The sequence below is a fragment of the Mytilus californianus genome, unplaced genomic scaffold (assembly GCF_021869535.1).
Source record: "Mytilus californianus isolate M0D057914Y unplaced genomic scaffold, xbMytCali1.0.p SCAF_7, whole genome shotgun sequence".
In the NCBI taxonomy this organism is placed as follows: domain Eukaryota; kingdom Metazoa; phylum Mollusca; class Bivalvia; order Mytilida; family Mytilidae; genus Mytilus; species Mytilus californianus.
The window spans coordinates 42,217,350-42,238,056 of NW_026262723.1; the positions used below are offsets into that span (position 1 = coordinate 42,217,350).

General features: G+C 31.1%; 1 protein-coding gene and 1 long non-coding RNA gene across 4 annotated transcripts in view; both read right to left on the reverse strand.

The window, feature by feature from the left end:
* Positions 1-2,424: 2,424 nt before the first annotated feature.
* The window catches only part of LOC127709470 (prolyl 4-hydroxylase subunit alpha-2-like), a 48,260-nt gene continuing 29,977 nt past the window's right edge, over positions 2,425-20,707 (reverse strand). For 2 of the 3 annotated variants that reach the window (XM_052215057.1, XM_052215059.1), the window contains exons 11-13: positions 17,560-17,625; positions 9,372-9,440; positions 2,425-8,377 (exon numbers count right to left, since the gene is read on the reverse strand). In XM_052215057.1, coding sequence (XP_052071017.1) covers positions 8,210-8,377; positions 9,372-9,440; positions 17,560-17,625 — 303 coding nt within the window. In that variant the 3' untranslated portion in view covers positions 2,425-8,209. Of the gene's footprint in view, positions 8,378-9,371; positions 9,441-17,559; positions 17,626-18,621; positions 18,682-20,707 lie in introns of all 3 variants that reach the window. The other variant, XM_052215060.1, reaches the window with a different exon arrangement.
* Positions 10,832-16,067, reverse strand: LOC127709493 (uncharacterized). Its single transcript, XR_007985688.1, has 2 exons — positions 15,270-16,067; positions 10,832-12,314 (listed from the first exon to the last, which is right to left on the reverse strand). It is a non-coding gene; the product is annotated as an uncharacterized LOC127709493 (long non-coding RNA).

Sequence of the window (20,707 nt, forward strand, 5' to 3'; positions counted from 1 at the left end):
AACAACTACGACTCTGGAATGAACTTCCTCAAATTGAAAGGAACGCTCTTTTAACAAATCCCAATAAGAAGTAAAGTTTGGAGTCATTTAATCGAAGAATACTCATGAAAGTTCGCAACATGTGAAAAAATCTAGTTAAATTTGACCATTTTCGTCCAATAAATCTGGAATGAATAACGAGAAAATATCAAAATCGAAAGTTTAATGTAAATCAATCCAATCATACTTGAGTAAATGCGCGATATGTAAGATCTTCAGACTGGCAGTTAAAGTGTCGTTACTCTGTAACGGCAAACGGTAAACAAATAAATCAAAAAGGTTTTTCCACTATTTCAAATTCTCTATACAAGTTTCGTGAAATTAGATCAAAGCATTCTCTAGCTTTCGAACGACATCTGGGCCGACGGAAATGCTGACGGGTGGATGGACGGACGGATATACAAGGGTTTGTCGTAATATATCCCATCTATGACGGGCGTATAAAAAGATTAACAAATGCTCCGAAGACTCTGAATGGCTCAGCTGTCAAACATGAATTTATGACATTCAATTTTACTTATTTGAAACGGTTACGTTCCTTATTTGTAGATCGTATCTTACTGATAATTTTTATTGTTTTCTCTTTATCTTTTACAGTTTTCAAGGAAATAATTGTCATCTGAGGTCCAACAAGCATTCTTTTGAAAATTTCGGTCATGTTGGTTTATTTGTAGATCTTATATTGCTGATCAGTTTTGCTGATTACAGATTCTCTTTGTGTGTAATAGGTAGTATACTTTTAAGAATAATTTTCAAAAACAAAAAAACTGGGGTCAAAATCGTTATTTAAGTGCAATACCTCCTAAAAGGAATGAGTTGCCAACTTCTCTCATTTGATTTATTTGTAGATCATATCTAGCTAAACACTTTAACTGTTTTCAGTTTCTCTCTTTCTATTACAGTTTTCCAGGAACTTCCACAAAATACCAAAAATTGAAGAAAAAAAAATCATGTATGGGTAATATTTCCTTAAATTAAGTTACAGTTTTTGACATTTAAGACTTATGTTAATATATCATCTTGTTGATAATTATTGCTCCTATCTTTCTATCGATTATAGTTTTCCAGAAAAAGCCAAAAGCACAAACAAAAATTGACAAAACGTGTAATGCAATTACAATATCTCATTTGAGGAGTCGATCAACAATTTCGAACATGTTGGCTTATTTTTATTTACATAGATGTTGATTTGTAATCTATTTTACTGTTTACGGTTTCACTCTATCTATTCAAGTTTTCGGGATAATTGGCCAAAATAAAAGGCAAATAAACAGCTGAGCCATGAGTGCATGATACGCCCGTCGTTTTTTAAAGAATAATGTTCCATAACTCCTAAACGTCATATCAGAAATTCATAAAAAAAAACTAAACGGAGGTTATTTTAATAGATATAAACCACTCAACAAAAAGTTATTGTCAGAAAACTTGAAATTCACCCTTTTCTAATGAATAAAACCTCATAACTCGGAAACTTAAAATCTAAAATTTATATAAATCAAAAAGGGACTTCACGTTACTGAGACTTGACTGTTAGTGTTGCTCTCCACCTATTGCAACTTGTTCAAAATTCTGACCAAATTGCAATTTGTTTTATAAAACCAAACTGTTCATCTGGTCAGAAATTTGAAGAAACTGTTGTAGAAAACCACAGTCAAGTCGTGAAAGTGCAAGGTGATAAAATAAAGCATACTTACAATCCTATAAGACTTTAGCTCCACTTCAATGTTATTATGAAAAATCAGTCTAACAGTTTCTATAGAAATTTTATTATTGTCGTGCTAAAGGTGATAGGTAATAATTTGGAATTGCTATAAAAATGTCCAAACTAAGCTTTCATACAATTTTTCATTAAAAAAGTCTTCTATATTCATAAGAATCAGACATTCTTAAATCTATCCATTTTCAGATGGTTTTCGTCTAAAATGGAAGTGGCCACATTCGTGTTCAGTCTCAACATTTATATATGTTATGTATTATCATCAAATACAAGATTTCAGTATTTTTGTATGAAATTATGATGCTAGTACCTGATGCATGTCCATTGTCACAAAAACAGCCCATATTCATGTAACAAAAGTATTCTACTTTCCAATAAATAGCTGAAAGTGACATTTTCAACAACTTTGTAAAAACGCTATATTTAGGGGCCAAAAAGGGATCTTACCGGGCCTACTCCTTTACATGACATAAAAATCTCCATGTAAATGAAGTCCAGGACAATGAATGGACATATGACAAATTTGAAGCTTTGTAACACGGTCTATTACACCCTTAAATGAAAAGCTTTAAACAAATAGTTTAAGTTGTGACCAACGCCGAAATGTAATTCTTGTCTTGAATTCTGCGACTTTCCTTGAAGGGGAAACAAAATTAAAGACAACATCATTTTGCAATGCTTGTCAACATTTTATTACAAAATAATATCACCTTGGATGTTCCAAACATAATTCATTAAAAAAATTGACATTTATTTAAATCAATAACAATTGTCATTTAATATTTCCACATCAGTATCACAGAAAAATTTTGGTAACAATAGATTCATGTGTGATGATTTAACTAAATGCAGTTGTTAGCTGTTCATTAAAGATGTTTTCCACTCCTTACACTATAATACCAAACACTTGTGTTCAAGATTCAGAGTAACATTTAACAAAGCTTTTGTTCAGACAAAAATAATTTTGCATGAAAATATTTCTTTTTCTTTTATCATCCTTGTTAATGTAGTTTTTTTGGTTGTGCACTGAATTAAACTTAAAGTAAAAACAAAACTTTTAAAACATACATTATTAGTTCTATCAAAATTTTTCTGGAAAATATTGTTTAGACAAAAATACTTTCTTTTCATATGGTTGTTGATTGCTTATCACTTATTACACTTACATTGTCGTATCTATTTATGATGTCTAGTACTAACTTATGTGACAGCATGCAAATGGAGATCTTTTTTATTTTCTTACATAACCATGCATTATATGGCTATAAAAACAATTACATTACAGCAGTGCTGCAAATATTAGAAGAAAGTGCATTTCATCCCATTTAAATTTGAATTTAGCATGCAAGTTTAATACATATTTATGTATTATTTCAAAATGCCTTGCCAGCATCATGGGCAATTTCAAGCTTTAAATGGAGTAATGAAACACTACTAAAAAATTAAAAAAAAGTATTATAAAAACTTTTAAAAAAGAAAGAAACGAATATGCATTGTTAAAGGAAAAGGCAATGCTTAAAACAGTTTTTTGTATTTTCAATTTCGAAAATCGATTAAGTTTTTTAATTTCTTACTTATGTTCAAAAGGTCTTTAAAGTTCCAACAATTACAAGAATTGTAAGTTAAGATGTCTTTCATTTAGATCTACTCGTATGATTGGTCTTAAAGAATTTTTGGTTTACGTTTAGCTTACATTTATTTTTATCAATAACAACGATACCTTCTAATGATGACCATTTTGAAGAGATTTAAATTTATCAAATACATCTTCTACCTTTACAACAAATGTGCAATCTTGACCCAGAGTAAATGTTTCCTTCTATGTATCATGTACAACGATTTTTCACTCCTCTATACATCAGTACCTGTATTTCTTAGGCATTGCTGGATATAAATAAAACACATGTTTAATAATGATTTATCTTTGGTGAACATTTTGTAGATCTTTGATCTGAGATTCAATATCAACAAACACAATTTATAACAAACTCAACAATATACGAAACATAAACAGTCAATGTAAAATTTAGAGATTATAAAAGTAAGGGGACCTTAAGACGGAAGAGGAATATTCAAAAAATTATGAGAGCAAATATTTTAACATCTTTTTGCCTTCTTGCAAATGTTGGTATCTGACAATAAAAAATACTACACCTAAAGTAAATTCTATTTTTTTTATATATATAATGTTGGATTTAAATGAATATAGCATCCAAATTATGATTGAAATTCTTCATCTAAAATTTTCTTTTTCCAAATGATAGTTTTCATTTTTATTCATGGTGAAACTTTTCTGGATCATGGTTTATAAAAACAAACATTAACCATTCATACATATATATAGATAGAACCTGTATTTTTTTCTCTCCTTTAAAGAGGGTCTAGATGGGGGTCCTAAACTTCTGTACTCTTAAAATTTTTAGGGCATTTTTTTTATCTTCAAAAATAATGATTATCCTCTATTAAAATATCTCATGTAAATGATTTTACAATTAATTCTGTCTGAAATTATGTGATTTCTTTATCATTGTATAACCTAGTTTTTTAATTTTGAAAAGTTATTTTTTTACACTTTTGCACCCCATTATTCTCTATTCTCTAATTTTTTTGCTCATTTTTCACCAATCTGTAATCTCTCATCAAGACCCTCTTTGAAGGCAACAAATTTGGGTAAAGATGACAGTTGTGATTTATACATTGGCAAAATAAGAATTTTCATATGGCACAATTCACTATTTATAGGATATATCAGAATAAAGGCAAGATTTTTTTCTAAAATATTTTCAATGGCACAAATTATGTTTTCATTGGTAAAATTGATATAACAAAAGAATAAAACTCTTTTGTTGAAAGACTGTCAGACATTCCAACATATTTATGTACACATAAAATATAAAAATACATCACAGTTTTGTTTTCTGATTATCATATTTAACATAAGATATATCAGCATTTATAAAAGCATTAAAATAATCACTACAACTACTATATATATACCATGGTTCATATCAAACTTTGTAGATTTTAGAACTTCATAGTTAAAGATAACCAAACATTCATATAAAAGAGTGCTAAAAGATCAGTTTCTAAATTCACTAAAAGAAAATTTGTGTTTTTAATGTTAGTTTTCGAACACCAAAAAATGTCATCAATGCAACTTAAAATTTGGTGAAATGAATGATAAAATTTTCTTGTTACACAATAGTATGTGGCTTATCATTGGCAAAAAAAAATAGAGGTATATATCATACAAGTCTATTTGCAATAAAATCAGTTTATATGAAATATAAACTTAACCACAAAATAAATAGAAAAGAACATGTATATTCTTAAATCCAATCTAAAGATTTTTAGTAGATTTAAAGCTAAAACAAGATTAAAAAACACCACACAAGATCATGTAACAGAAATATAACAGTAGATATATATATATAAAAATATTCTTTGGTATTTAATACTCAGGAAATTAAAAAAATGCAAAAGTATAGAATTTCCTAGTCATGAGTTTTTAAAGAACAAATAAAAAATGATAATTGTATAAGCAAGCTAGGTATAAATGTATTGAATTCTAATACAACAGAATCTCAGAAATATATCGTACAAAAATTACTGACAGACAAACATGTGGATGAACGAACAGACTATCATAGAGGTTGCAGTAACCACCCACTCCATGAGTGTGTGTGTAATATTGCTTTATCTATACTAATACAACTTTGAAGAACAATAAATTTTCATAACCAGAAATGATTCAACTACAAGCAATATACTCTGATGACATCAATCATGAAATTTATGTTATGAATATTTTAAATGCTGCCCAATAAAAAATTATCATTAGAAACACAAATGGAACAAAGAAAAACTACTTTGTATCTTGCAAAAAGTGATTAAAATGCAGAATCAAACCTAATTCATTTAGACCTTAAGTTTTACATAGAAGTAGCAACTGGATACATTAAGCAACATAAATACTGTAAATTCAGAAATTATTGCGATGTTTTTATTATTGCGAAAAATGCAACAGGGTTATAATCGCAATAATTTAAACAATTGTAATTTTTTATATGAATTAAACAGGACTTTTCTCAATATCACAAAAATTAAAATCGCATTTTAGTCTAAAATGACAAAATCACAATAATAAATGCAAGCAATAATTTCTGAATTTACAGTAACAAAGAGAAAACAAGAGGTTCTCTGTCATCAATTTTTAAAATAAGTTTAAATTTGTTATATCATTGTGTGCATTGATTTCTAAAAATGTGTGTTTTATGTTTTTTCTTGTCAACAAGGCACTTAAACAAGTTATCCATACAACTTTCATAATTTAATGCTAAAAGCTTTCTTTTTTTATTGTGTGATAGTTTATGTTGCCAACTTTTGTTATATTGCTTACAAATTTGTGAATAATATTGCTATTATTAAAACTTCAACTTAATGTTGTATCCATTTAAAATAGACAAAAAGAACTCAAAGAAAAACTCTTTTGAAACTGACAATTTGAATGTCAGCTTATCCCCTTGTACTGTTTTTTAGTTAATTTCAATATCAAGGTCAAGGTGACTGAGTTATTACACAATACTTAATATATCTACTGATGAAAAGTCTTGACAAATCTTAAATTAGGACCATTAACAAAAAAATTCAGTTACTCATGCATAAAATATAGCTTTTGGTAATTAAAATTTGATACCAGACATTTAACTAAAGAAAAACAGGTTACTTAGACGTGCTTAGATCTTATAAAAAAATGAAGATTTTTATCAGTCACTAATATAAAATATGTAATAATTACAAAGTATTTTTATGGACCTTTATAAATGTTATCTTGTTTTCGCATAGGTGAAACATATAGTCCATGCATTACTTGCAGTGGTTTTGATCTGTAGCTATCAAAGAGGAAAACGAATCATTCAAACATAAACTATAAGTCAAGGTTGCAAAATTGTCATAAACATCCAAGATGTACCCACACGTCAATTATCATTGCTATCCCACTGGAAGATATATAAATTTGGATTTCAATGCAAAATTTAATTAGTCACTCCTATATGAAATGTAAGTCAAGATGACATAATTTATAATTTTGAATGATCCTTTGTTACTCTCTAAGTTGTGACCTAATACCAAATATAATGACTCAATGCAGTATAGTTGCATAGCAACAGAACTTTCAAGAGTCATTCAAGCATAAAATATAGACAGGTAGCCCAATTTTCACATTACCCTCCTCTTTTTTCCAAGATGCATCTTCTGGCAAAAAAGCATTGCTCTGCTACTGGTATTAACCTAGATCTGAAGCATAACGAAAAATTTAACCAGTCTCTAATTTGTAAAATATATATCCAGTTGATATAATTTATGAATTACCCATAGTAATTTCAAAGATATATTCTAATATTTTATATCACAAATATAAAATAACCCTGTAATTTGAGTTCCTAAGAATTGACCTAACATAAAGCTAAACCAGGAAAACAGAATTGATGAACAAAAAAGAATTCTTTACTCCCTCCCCTGGCCAAGGGAAAATAATGAAATATGAGGATTTTTATGATAACATTGAGACATATTTTAAACATTAACTAAGTGTTGGCAAATCAAACAAAAAAAACATTATTGATTTTTTTAAATATTTGGAGGAGTATAACAGATTAGTAGTCAATAATTCATTTCATTCTAATATATTGGTCATACATAATTTTTTTCAAATATCACTAAAAAATGAAAAAGAAAAATTGAGGTTTGTATTCTCGCTCAAATATATATAAATATTTGAATTACTAAAATGACATTGTCCTTTAATATCATAAAAAGAACACAATATGATAAAATAAAAAAAAAATAAAATTCCTTGTTTGACTTATAATAATAATATAATATTTCATTATTTCACCAACTGAAAACTTTATCAATTCTAATCATCATTTACTTTTCAAAAACAGATAATCCTAACAACATTGTCACAAGTAAATAATAATCTTGTCTTTAACATACTAAATTTAATATTTAGCTATGAAAACTATTTGGAGTAACTGTGTTTCCATAATATATTCATGCTGCCGTTGACATCATAAGAAAATTAAATTTGCAACGAAAAATGCAACAAATAAATTCTGATATCAATCCTTACATGCAATTCATAAAGACACGCTAACAACAAATTGAGTTGCAAGATTATAGATTTCCTCAGGCAAATATAAGCATTTTATACTAAAAGTTTTCCAGTGAAAACACATTAGCTCTTTCTAAGGAACTGTGTAAATAAGAAAGGCCTATCAAAATTCATTAATGATAACTCATTTAAATGCATTAAAAATAACTCAAATTTGCAAAAACACTTCCAATAACAATGCATAATCGTGACTTTTTACCATATATACATATATAATGATTGTTAATGAATGGAATCACATATTTCGTCATAAATAATCTTCCTTTTCGTCTCCTTTAGTCATCTGCTGTTAAACCACATGGTCTCCGGAATTCCTGTCCTCGTTCATGGATCCACTTATTTGACACCCATTTTGTACCAACTAAGACTGGACATGCTGCATGCCGTGTGTCATAAATACCATCTCCATTTTTATACAAGTTATACCAAAATGCTGCCATTCCCTGAAAAATAAACTTTACTTTCACAATGATGTTCAGAATTTAAACTAATTGCATTCTTGCAGAAATATATATATATAAGTATTTTCTTTTTCACGCAGTTTTAATCATAGTTGGGAAAGATTTTTTTCACATCAAAATTCAATAACTTTTTAGTGTCTATGGTACAAATTTTCAAGGGCTACGTGTGATATTCAATACCATCAAATGCTGCTCTTTGATGATGTACTATTGTAGTTCTTACGTGGAGTCAGCACTTTTGAATGAAAGTGGTGGATTGAACTAATGTAGGTTTTACAGCAAATCAAAATTGTAACAAGAATGTGTCCATAGTATACAGATGCCCCACTCCCATTATCATTTTCTATGTTCAGTGGACTGTGAAATAGGGGTCAAAACTCTAATTTGGCATTATAATTAGAAGGATCATATCATAGGGAACATGTGTACTAAGTTTCAATTTGATTGGACTTCAACTTCATCAAAAACTACCTTGACCAAAAACTTTAACCTGAAGTGGGACAGACGAACGAACGGATGCACAGACCGAAAAACATAATGCCCCTAGGTGGCATGAGAACAAGTCTCCTTGATATGTAAGTTGTAAACTCTATCTTGAAGATTGAAATTCTTGTCAAGAACCAAAACTTAACTCTACCTCATGCTATTGGTATGTAAATTTCAATTAACACTTCAATCAACTTAGACCAGCATTTTATTTTATCTACAGATAGAAAAATTAAGTTTTGTATCTCATTACTTATTGCAATACCTGTTGGAAGAGGTTATAAAAATATATGAACTAATTTTCATGCATACTTTACAATGTCTGCATAAACAAAGGAATTCATTTACTTTTTTTTCCAAAGAATTCTTTTTTCAAAACAAGTCTGTTTAATCTTTATTACAAAAACCATAATCAATTTGACAGTAATATATCATTAAACGAATGAAACTAATTCAGGTATCATGTAAAACAAAGATGGAGATAACCTACCCTTTTTGGGAATATTTTAACTCCAATATATGGGAAGACAGTAGCACCACCTGCCTCAACATCACTCATCTATAAAAAAAGAAAATTCTATTTTTAGACTTTTAAAATTCAGTATTCCAAACAATTGTGGAACAAACAATACTGTAAACTCAGAAATTATTACGAGGTTTTTATTAATGTGAATAATGCAACTGGGTGAGTATCACAATAATAAGAACTTGCATTCTGATATCTTATACATATAACTGTATGCTGATTTTCTTGAAATTGCAATAATTAATCTCTCATTTTTGTCCGTTCTTCAAAAATTGCAACAATAAATGCACACAATAATTTCTGAATTTACAGTAAACTATTTCACTTTTTATATGTAAGCAATTTGTATCCATGGTGTTTATATTTTTCTTATGATTGAAAGTTGATATTTATATTGAAATTAAAAATTGGTCTGGCCAATATAAATTCATATGAAATAATGTTATAACTTTCAAAATAATGGTAACAGCTCAGCAATCCTTAAATTTAAAAAAAACTCCTCTAAATTTAATTTAAACAAATAATCCAACTAAATGCAGGAATCTATATAATTCTCCATAGGAAAAGAGTGATAATACATGTATTGCTTATAACTGTGGTAAAAACTTTGAAATTCTCTGGAGGTTAACTTCAATTTCATAAAAAAATCTCTCACAAGTTAGTCTCTTAAATAAAAACAAGCGAAAGCTCAAATACCCTACATCAATGACAAAACAAAGTCCTCTTTTCAAATCTACCAAGCATGCTGTTGTAATATTAGAATATGAGACATGGTAAGCATTTGTATGGTTTGACTCTGGCATATACAGCCCTGTCCAAAGGCATCTATAAAAATCAACTAATTGTTGTCATGGCCAATATGGCATAATATTTTCTACACTTTCCAGTTAAATTCATTTTTTTTGTACCTTTAATAGTATTACTATTTGTATTTATAATTTTACTTGAGAATTTCTCATAATACACAAAGTGATTTGCAACATGTATGAAATTCTTAAATAAATAAACAAGTTTAGTTTGTTATTTTTGCACCTTTTAAAAAAAAAATCTAAGGGAGATAACCTGAATTTGTCCATAAATTATGATGATAGGCAATCCTCACTTTTCCCAACAATAAAGAGTCAGGATTGGTACTTTATAAGTACTGAAGATTTTCTTCTTTGTCTTTTTTGAATTACTCATGATATTTTGCCTCAAAAATAGATGTGATTAGTCTAAACTCTAAAGCTGTTAATGTTTTGATATACTGTACATGTGGATTCATTTATTTTCGTGAGTGCTATTTTTCCTAGCCTGAATAAAAGTTGAAGTTTTTTTTTTCATGAATATTTGATTTCGTGGTTTTGTCAAAGTCTGCAGACAAGCCCATAGAAAATTTGCAAATCATTGAACATTTTAATTCGTGGTTTTCCTGTACAAACACAATTCACAATAAAATGCTCCGCTGGGGCGCAGCTTGATATGACCGCAGAGGTCAAACCCTGAACAATTGGGGCAAGTATGGACACAACATTCAAGCTTGATACAGCACTGAATTTGGATTGTAATTAAATATTTGACACAGCATAGGTTTCTGACACAGAATGAAAGTGGTCTAAGAACTTAAAAATTTTCAATTTACCTATTCATACATGTGATGGACTGTGAAACTCAGATCAGGAGATTGGGAAATTTTGGTCAGGAGATTAGGACTCAGATCAGGAGGTTTTTAATCGACATTAATTTTGTTGTAAATGTAACCGTGTGCTGTAAAAATGGTCTTTTAAAGTGTGTTTTCTTCAACTTTCCATCCAATTTATTATGTTTATAGTACCCTTGTACTTATAAAATTTCTCCATCTTTATATTCTACATGTTCAATCTAACATTGTTTTTTTCCAGTATGTTCTTTAAATTTTTTACTTCATATTCTGTAAAACAATCATTGCAACCAGAACATTTGTTTAGCTATCTGCAAATAGTTTTTATTTTTATTTTTTTTCTCTTGCAAATAGTTTTTATTTGCAAACTCAGAAAATCATTCTATCTGTAAAATTAGGGTCATAGTTATTATATAAATTTCAATTAAAGCCTTGAAAGGAAGTATAGAATCCTCAAATAATTTTCAAATTATTATTTTTTTATTTGTCCTAAGACATTTAAAATCATTTAATAACCATCCTTTTATGATTATTTGTTCAATTTATATTTTATTTATATTCTTTTAAAAATTTTCATTATTAAAAGGAAAGTAACTTAAAACAGGATAAATCAAGGGAAGTAACCCAATAAATACACAGTTTTTGTTACACAACGGCAGTTAGCCTGAGGTAAAAATCGTTGATTACCAGTATGTTTGACACCCAAGCTGACAAGTGAAGCCATATAATTATGCATGTTAATTGATTTACAGGTAAAATATAACTTCAAGTAATGTCAGTTACACCAGATGCCTGAGATGATATGTTGGGCAGAAATTTTTCATTCATGAAAAATTTCATACACGGGATTTTTTCCTCTTCAACGGGAGGTCGGGAGGAGACCCCTGAAAACAGGATTATTGTACTCCCATCGGGAGGTTCACATGTATGCCTATTCAAACCATATCATTATTATTTGCTTTTATATATAAATCAGAAATAACCAATTTAAAATGGAAAATGTTAAAGAAAAAAAAGGAAAAAAAAAATCCCCCCCCATTTTTTGAACCCCCTTATGATTCATCACCCCCAAACTCAATCCCAGCTTTCCCTTTGTGGTATGGTACCTTGCAGTACAATTTCAGAGAGATTCATACACTTGAACACAAGTTATTGTCTGGAAACTAGAAAAATGCTTGTTTTTTGGCCCCTTTTTGGCCCCAAATTCCTAAACGTTTAGGGCAATTACCCCCAAACTCAATTCCAGCTTTCCCTTTGTGATATGGAACCTTGCAGTACAATTTCATAAAGATCCATACACTTACACACAAGTTATTGTCCTGAAACTAGAAAAATGCATGTTTTTTTTGCCCTTTTTATGGCCCCTAATTACTAAAATTTTGAGGGAAAACCCCCAAAATCAATCCCAGCCTTCCCTTTGTGATATGGAACCTTGTAGTACAATTTCATAAAGATCCATACACTTACAAACAAGTTATTGTCATGAAACTAGAAAAATGCTTGTTTTTTGCCCCTTTTTGGCCCCTTATTCCTAAAATTTGGAGGAAATTACCCCAAAAATCAATTCCAGCTTTCCCTTTGTGATATGGAACCTTGTAGTACAATTTCATAAAGATCCATACACTTACAAACAAGTTATTGTCATGAAACTAGAAAAATGCTTGTTTTTTGCCCCTTTTTGGCCCCTAATTCCTAAAATTTGGAGGCAATTACCCCAAAATCAATCCCAGCATTCCCTTTGTGATATGGAACCTTGTGGTACAATGTCAGAGAGATCCATACACTTACACACAAGTTATGTCTGGAAGTTACAAAAATGCTTATTTTTGGCCCCTAATTCCTTAACTGTTAGTACCATAACCCCCAAAATCAATCCCCACCTTCCTTTTGTGGTATTGAACCTTATGGTAAAATTTCATTGAGATCCATTCACTTAAACTAAAGTTAGAGTGCGAAAACTAATGTGTCTTCGGACGACGACGCCGACGTCATACCAATATACGACCACAAATTTTTTTTTGCGGTCGTATAAAAATTGGTATCCCAGGAAAAATAATGAATCCTAAGTAAGGCTAATGAATAATTTTCTATTTAATTATAGTAGCTCCTCTATTGCAATGAACCAGTACTTCAAGCAGAGTTCGCGAAAACTTATTTTGACCAGACGGTCATGGGACTGACAAAGCATGATTATTTGTCAGTCCTACAAAATTTTAGCCAGTCCTACAAAATCTGTCAATTTTATCCTGAAATAAAATTAATAACATAATTTTATCGAAAAATAACTTTATTAATATTAGTTTTATTCTTTGCACCCACAGGCAAATTTACAATGAAGGACCAGTTCAGGTCTTCTGATTGTTCTTATTTAAAGTCATCTTCACTATCCATTTCATCATCTGAATCACTTTCTCGGCTGTAACAGTATTTGTTTGCTCCATTGAAGGGTTCAATCGCCGATTGTTTGCCAGGGATGGCTCTATGAACAAATTTAGTAGGTCACGTGTAGATCGCCGCTTTGGTTTGTTTATAATAAATCCGTAAACCAGTACCGGAAATTGGCATCGGTACATCTGATAACCGATGTAAACACTTATTGGAAACAGTTGCGGTACATCTAATAACCGATGTAAAAAAGTGCCGAAATATGCACTACAATGGCCGTTTTTACATTGGTCATCAGGACCGGCACTAGCCTTCAAAATACTGGTCCGAGCCTCATTTTGACCAACAGGACCGACCATTTTCGCGAACTCTGCTTAAAGGGAAACAATTTACTTCAAATATAAGTTAAAAATTAGAATCATGATTCTCCTTTTGGGGGAAAGGATTATAGCTGACCTTTGATATTTTTCTCTTAGATTTAAGGTCTTCATTATCTCCCAAAATAAAAAAAAAATGTTACCAAACCAACAGTAAAACTACGACCGCAGAGGTTGAACCCTGAACAGTTGGGGCAAGTATGGACACAACATTCAAGCTTGATACAGCTTTGCATTTGGATTGTGATTAAATATGTGACACAGCATAGGTTTCTGACACAGAATGAATGTGGTCTAAGAACTTAAAAATTTTAAATTGGACATTCACCTATTATGGTCCAATATCCAAAATCTAAATACATGGTTAGATTCAGCATATCAAAGAACCCCAAGAATTCAATTTTTAATGAAATCAAACAAAGTTTAATTTTGGACCCTTTTGACCTCAATGTGGACAAAGTTGATAACGGGGCCCAAAAATAAAAAATCTAAATACATGGTTAGATTCAGCATATCAAAGAACCCCATATATTCAATTTTTGTTGAAATCAAACAAAATTTAGTTTTGGACCCGATTTGGACCAACTTGAAAACTGGGCCCATAATCAAAATTCTAAATACATGTTTAGAATCAGCATATCAAAGAACCCTAAAGAATTCAATTTTTGTTAAAATCAAACTAAGTTTACTTTTGCACCCTTTGGACCTCAATGTGGACCGATTTAAAAACGGGGCCCAAAATCCAAAAACTAAATACATGGTTAGATTCAGCATATTAAAGAACCCCAAGAATTCAAGAATAAAACCCCATTGAAATTGGTCAAGAAATAAGCAATTTATACGAAGTATCTTCTTTTGCACAATACTGTGCAATTAAATATTTCTTGCTATTGCACAATACTATACAATTGACAATTTCTTGCTATTGCGCAATATTGTGCTATTGGATATTTCTTGCTATTGCGCAATACTGTGCAATTGAAGATTTCTTGCTATTGCGCAATACTGTGCAATTGAAGATTTCTTGCTATTGTGCAATACTGTGCAATTGAAAATTTCTTGCTATTGCACAATACTTATTATATAATAATTTACACATCCTGTTTGGTGTGTATCTCCTACCATATCATTATTATTTGCTTTTAAATATAAATCAGAAATAACCAACTTAAAATGGAAAATTTTAAAAGAAAAAAAAATGAAAAAAAAGAACCCCCCCCCCCCCAAATTTTTTGAACCCCTTTATGATTCATCACCCCCAAACTCAATCCCAGCCTTCCCTTTGTGGTATGGTACCTTGTAGTACAATTTCAGAGAGATCCATACACTTGAACACTAGTTATTGTCCGGAAACTAGAAAAATGCTTATTTTTGGCCCCTTTTTGGCCCCAAATTCCTAAACGTGTAATTACGGCAATTACCCCCAAACTCAAACCCAGCTTTCCCTTTGTGATATGGAACCTTGTAGTACAATTTCAGAAAGATCCATACACTTACACACAAGTTATTGTCTGGAAACTAGAAAAATGCTTATTTTTGGCCCCTTTTTGGCCCCCAATTCCTAAACATTTCGGCAATTACCCCCAAAATCAATTCCAGCTTTCCCTTTGTGATATGGAACCTTGTAGTACAATTTCAGAAAGATCCATACACTTACACACAAGTAATTGTCATGAAACTAGAAAAATGCTTGTTTTTTGCCCCTTTTTTGGCCCCTAATTCCTAAAATTTGAGGCAATTACCCCCAAAATCAATCCCAGCATTCCTTTTGTGATATGGAACCTTGTGGTACAATGTCAGAGAGATCCATACACTAACACACAAGTTATGTCTGGAAGTTACAAAAATGCTTATTTTTGGCCCCTTTTGGGCCCCTTATTCCTTTACTGTTGGTACCATAATCCCCAAAATCAATCCCAACCTTCCTTTTGTAGTATTGAACCTTGTGTTAAAATTTCATAGAGATCCATTCACTTAAACTAAAGTAAGAGTGCGAAAACCAATGTGTCTTTGGACGACGCCGGACGACGACGCCAACGTCATACCAATATACGACCACAAAAATTTTTTTGCGGTCGTGTAAAAAACCAAGATATGACATTCAGGAACATATTTCAAAATGATTTCTCAAATTTGGTATCTTTCATATTTCAGAAATTAGATAAGAATGATAATACTCAGAAAAGTAGTGGCTTGGTTTCTAAAATAAAGTGCCTTCAATGTGAACAGGTTTTCAAAAGATGTATTGACAGCAGGGCTTCCAAAATTATTTTTAGCCAGACGGACATTTTATATATTATCCCGATTTTAATCCCTTAAGACTAAATAAACAAAAGGCAATTATGGTAATCAGTTGCCGAGTTGGACATCCCAATGAATGACATTAAAAAAAACGATATTAAACTTCCTTTGATTCAAATTCGAAGTTCTGACGTAAACTGTTTAATTGGCAGTGCATCATTCGAAGTGTGCAAGATCAGCGTACTTATATCTGCCTTAGACTTATTTTGGCAAAATAACGTTGTCAAAAACTTTACTTTCGTTTTTAAACCGGATGTTATCTTGACAATGGTAAAACATGGACCAGAGACGGATACATAAATTCTGTGTACGTTTGCAAAGCATGAACGAGTGTAAGTAGCTCTTTCTACGTTATTTCTTCAAGAAAATATTCGAAATAAACGTGAGATAAAGGCATCAATGACAATTTAAGATTTTTTTGAAGAAATTAGGCTGCATAATTAAATTTCACACCTGGGCACATGCGCACACGTGTACTAATTCAAACATGTCTCTGGTTCAAACAACGTGGTTATGACAATTTTTCATTTTCACCTTTTTAATTTTTTCATCAAATCATATTTGTAAACGTATTTCTGATAATTAAAATCTTTTTGACTAAATTAATTAGATGCAAACCGCTGAAATGTAAGAAAATAACTTTGAATAGACCGATCAATGTCCGGTTCAAAATAGTTTACCTGTCACCTGAACAGGTAAATTTCAGCTGTTCGACAACTAATTAGCCTTGATTAAAATGAGAAGGTATTAAAGTAGGGGTTGTTTTGATAGTACTTAATGATCATGTCACTTTTATGACCGGAAATGTGTGGCTGTAAAAGGCAAAAGGTTGGGTCATAAAGATCGCGAATTATGTTAAAATGACCGTCCCCTAAGAAAGCCTTGAAAACTAAAAAGTAGATGTCCATTTCATGCTTTGCCCAGCCGGACTTTTACCGGACATTATACAAATGTCCGGAATATATGACCGTTTTGGAAGCCTTGATTGACAGATTGATTGATTGTTGGTTGCTTAACATTCAGTAGCAAATATTTCATGCATGCTGAGGAGGAGAACAAATTAGCAATACATACAATAGATAGGTCAAACAAATCATGTAAACCAGTGTCATATGGTATTTTAAACCCCCCCCCCCCCCCCCCCCCCTGAAAATGAACCAAGGGTCAAAATACCAAATCGAAAATTGAACCCAGGGTCAAAGTACCATATGGAAAATTGAACCCAGGGTAAAAAAACCATATGAAAAATTGACCCAATTTTTCATATGGCATATTGACCCTTGGTTGAACTTTAAAATACCATACGACATTGAGTCAACTGTGAAGAAGGTAGGGAAATTTGGACTGCCACTGAAAATTGATGTTATATTGGAAAGGGACAGAAATCAAAAGTTGTACATCACAAAAGAAATGCAAAACACCTATTAAATTCTAGTACTTTTTAACTCACATATGATAACCATGTTGCTATCCTATTGCCAGTATTCAAACCTTTGAAAGCATTTGACTCTTCTTTCTGAATAAAGTACAGGCATATGTAATCATTTTAACTCAAGATATACATAAAACTGAGTGATATTTTGTGTAGCAAGCTTTTTCAAACATTCAATACGATGTGTAAATTTATTTCAAGGAAATAATGCATGTACTGTACTCCGTACCCATGACAGCATATTAAACAGAGGAAAGACCAATGCAAATCAAATGGGTGCATGTGATTTTACCATAAAAATTTAATTTGAATATCACTTTTCATTATTAATGTACTTAGGCAAAATTTATTGAAAAATCTAGAATTTTAAATTGATACTATAAGTCAAAAGAGCAGTAGTTAAGGAACAAAATAAGCTAAAAATATTGCTAGGTTATGGAGCTCCTTTTCGAGATATTTAATTTTTAAAAAATGGTGTGAAAAGGCTGACTCGGACTTTTACCTTATATTTGCATTGGTATTATTTGGATCTCAAATCGAAAGAAAAGAAATCTAGAATCTGCTTAAATTTTGGTAAATGACCTTTTATGAGGTATTGAAGTCTTATATGAAAAGAAAAATGAGTGTTATGGGCAAAATATTTTACCCTGTACCTACATGAAAGCTATTCTTTTTAGCTCCTTTTTTTTTTTTTATCTCTTTGGCATTGAAATAAATAAAAGATTGAATCACTGGCCATTTATAAAAAGCTTGCTACAATTATCAACATGCATATTCAAAGCCAGACATTAAAAACATACGGCTGTATCAAGATTTTGGCACACATATTCTTTCTGATATTTTATGTGGTAATAATATGTATATTTGCTGTCAGTGACCCAGAAAGATGAAAAATGGAGCTCCTAAAAATTCACATGTTTTTCTTGATTCTTTTTTTTATGTAAGACAGAAAATTTCTAGTGTAGCACATCTATCTACTATAAAAAGTACATTGAAAAACACATTCTATCAAAAACAATATAGTGCACAAAAACTTTTGACTAACATTAAGACATATGTTGTGTGTGTATATGAACTTACATAAGCTAGGAATGTTGCAATCCTGTTGCCATTAAGTTGTCCCACAACTGAATTCGCCTTCTGCAACAGCAGACAATATGCTTCTCTGTTACTTAAGGGTTTCAATACTTATTATCGTTATTATAAAACTATTTTTGTAAAGGAAGTACCTTGTAAAATACAGTCGTCCTTTGATTGAGATAAGCCATTTCAGTTGATATTTTATAGTGTGTCTTTCTATGTTGTGATGTTACACTATTGTTTCAAAATAAACTGTTATCACAGAGATATGTCTTGCCTTTTTGTAATTTTGATAATGCAAATGTTGAAATTAAAATAGCAATACTTTAACATGTAAGCTATACAAATATTCAAAGTCGATGAACCATGACTGAAGGTACAGGGCTAAACAATCTCCATGGAATGAGATGTGCCAATGCTAATACAACTGCATACCAAATACCATTGACTTATTATAAGTCGTTCCCTTTAAACAAACCTAAACACAAACATTAACTTGTAAACTATGTAAAAGTTTAAAAGTCAATGAACCATGATCAGGGGTGGGACTATAAAATCTCCATGGAAACGATACTTGCAAATGCCAATAAATTTGCATACCAAATATCATTGACTTAACATAAGAAGTTCATCTTAAACTGATCTAATCACAAACTAATACATGTAAACTAAGCAAAAGTTTCAAAGTAAATAGACCATGACAGGGGGCGGGGCCAAATATTCTCCGTGGAAATGAGATGTGCTAATGCTTATACAACTGAACACCAATTAACATTGGCCTACCACTAATGGTTCCCCTTGAACTGACCTAATCACAAACTAATACATGTTAACTTAGCAAAATGTTCAAAGTCTATAGACCATGACTAAGGGGGCGGAGCCAAATAATCTCCATGGAAATGAGATATGCCAATGCTTATACAACTGCATACCAAATATTATTGACCTACCACTAGTGGTTCCCCATAAATTGACCTAATCACAAACTAATACATGTAAACTATGAAAAGTTTCAAAGTCAATAGACCTTGACTGAGGGGGCGGGGCCAAATAATCTCCATGGAAATGAGATGTGCCAATGCTTATACAACTGCATACCAAATATCATTAACCTACTACTACTAGTGGTTCCCCATAAATTGACCTAATCACAAACTAATACATGTAAACTATGAAAAGTTTCAAAGTCAATAGACCTTGACTGAGGGGGCGGGGCCAAATAATCTACAAGGTAATGAGATGTGCCAATGCTAATACAACTGCATACCAAATATCATTGACCTACCACTAGTGGTTCACCATGAACTAGACCTAATCACAAACTAATACATTGTTGACGCCATCGCCGTCGCTGACGCCGGAAACAGCATACCTATGTCTCGCCTTGACAGAGTGAAGGTTTGGTTCCATAAAAACGTTTAAACCCGCTGTAATTGTTTGCACCTGTCCTAATTTAGGAATCTGATGTTCAGTAGTTGTCGTTTGTTGATGTGGTTCATAAGTGTTTCTTGTTTCTCGTTTTTTATATAGATTAGACCGTTGGTTTTCCCGTTTGAATGGTTTTACACTAGTCATTTTTGGGGCCCTTTATAGCTTGCTGTTCGGTGTGAGCCAAGGCTCCGTGTTGAAGACCATACTTTGACCTACAATTGTTTACTTTTATAAATTGTGACTTGGATAGAGAGTTGTCTCATTGGCACTCATACCACATCTTCTTATATCTACTGATTGGTTGGTTATATGTTGTTTTCCATCTCATCACAACAAAATGTTGTTAGAAAATTAAAAATTAGAAATTGTAAATAGTTTTTAGCTATAGCAGATGAACAAATAAATTCAAAAAGTTTCAGTGGGAATAGTAGCTGCTTTGTTTATGCTCTACCTTTTATTGCATTTTTAATGTTGTAATATATATTATATGTAGCTTATAAGAATTCAATAGGAATACAAATACAAAAGTTTTATATTTTAAAATAAAGAGCTGCGCCATGAGCACATGATACGCATGTCACCCTTTTAGCTCATCTTTTTGCTTTAAATGAATTTATACAATCAACTAGAAAAAAAATCCCATAACTCAGAAAAC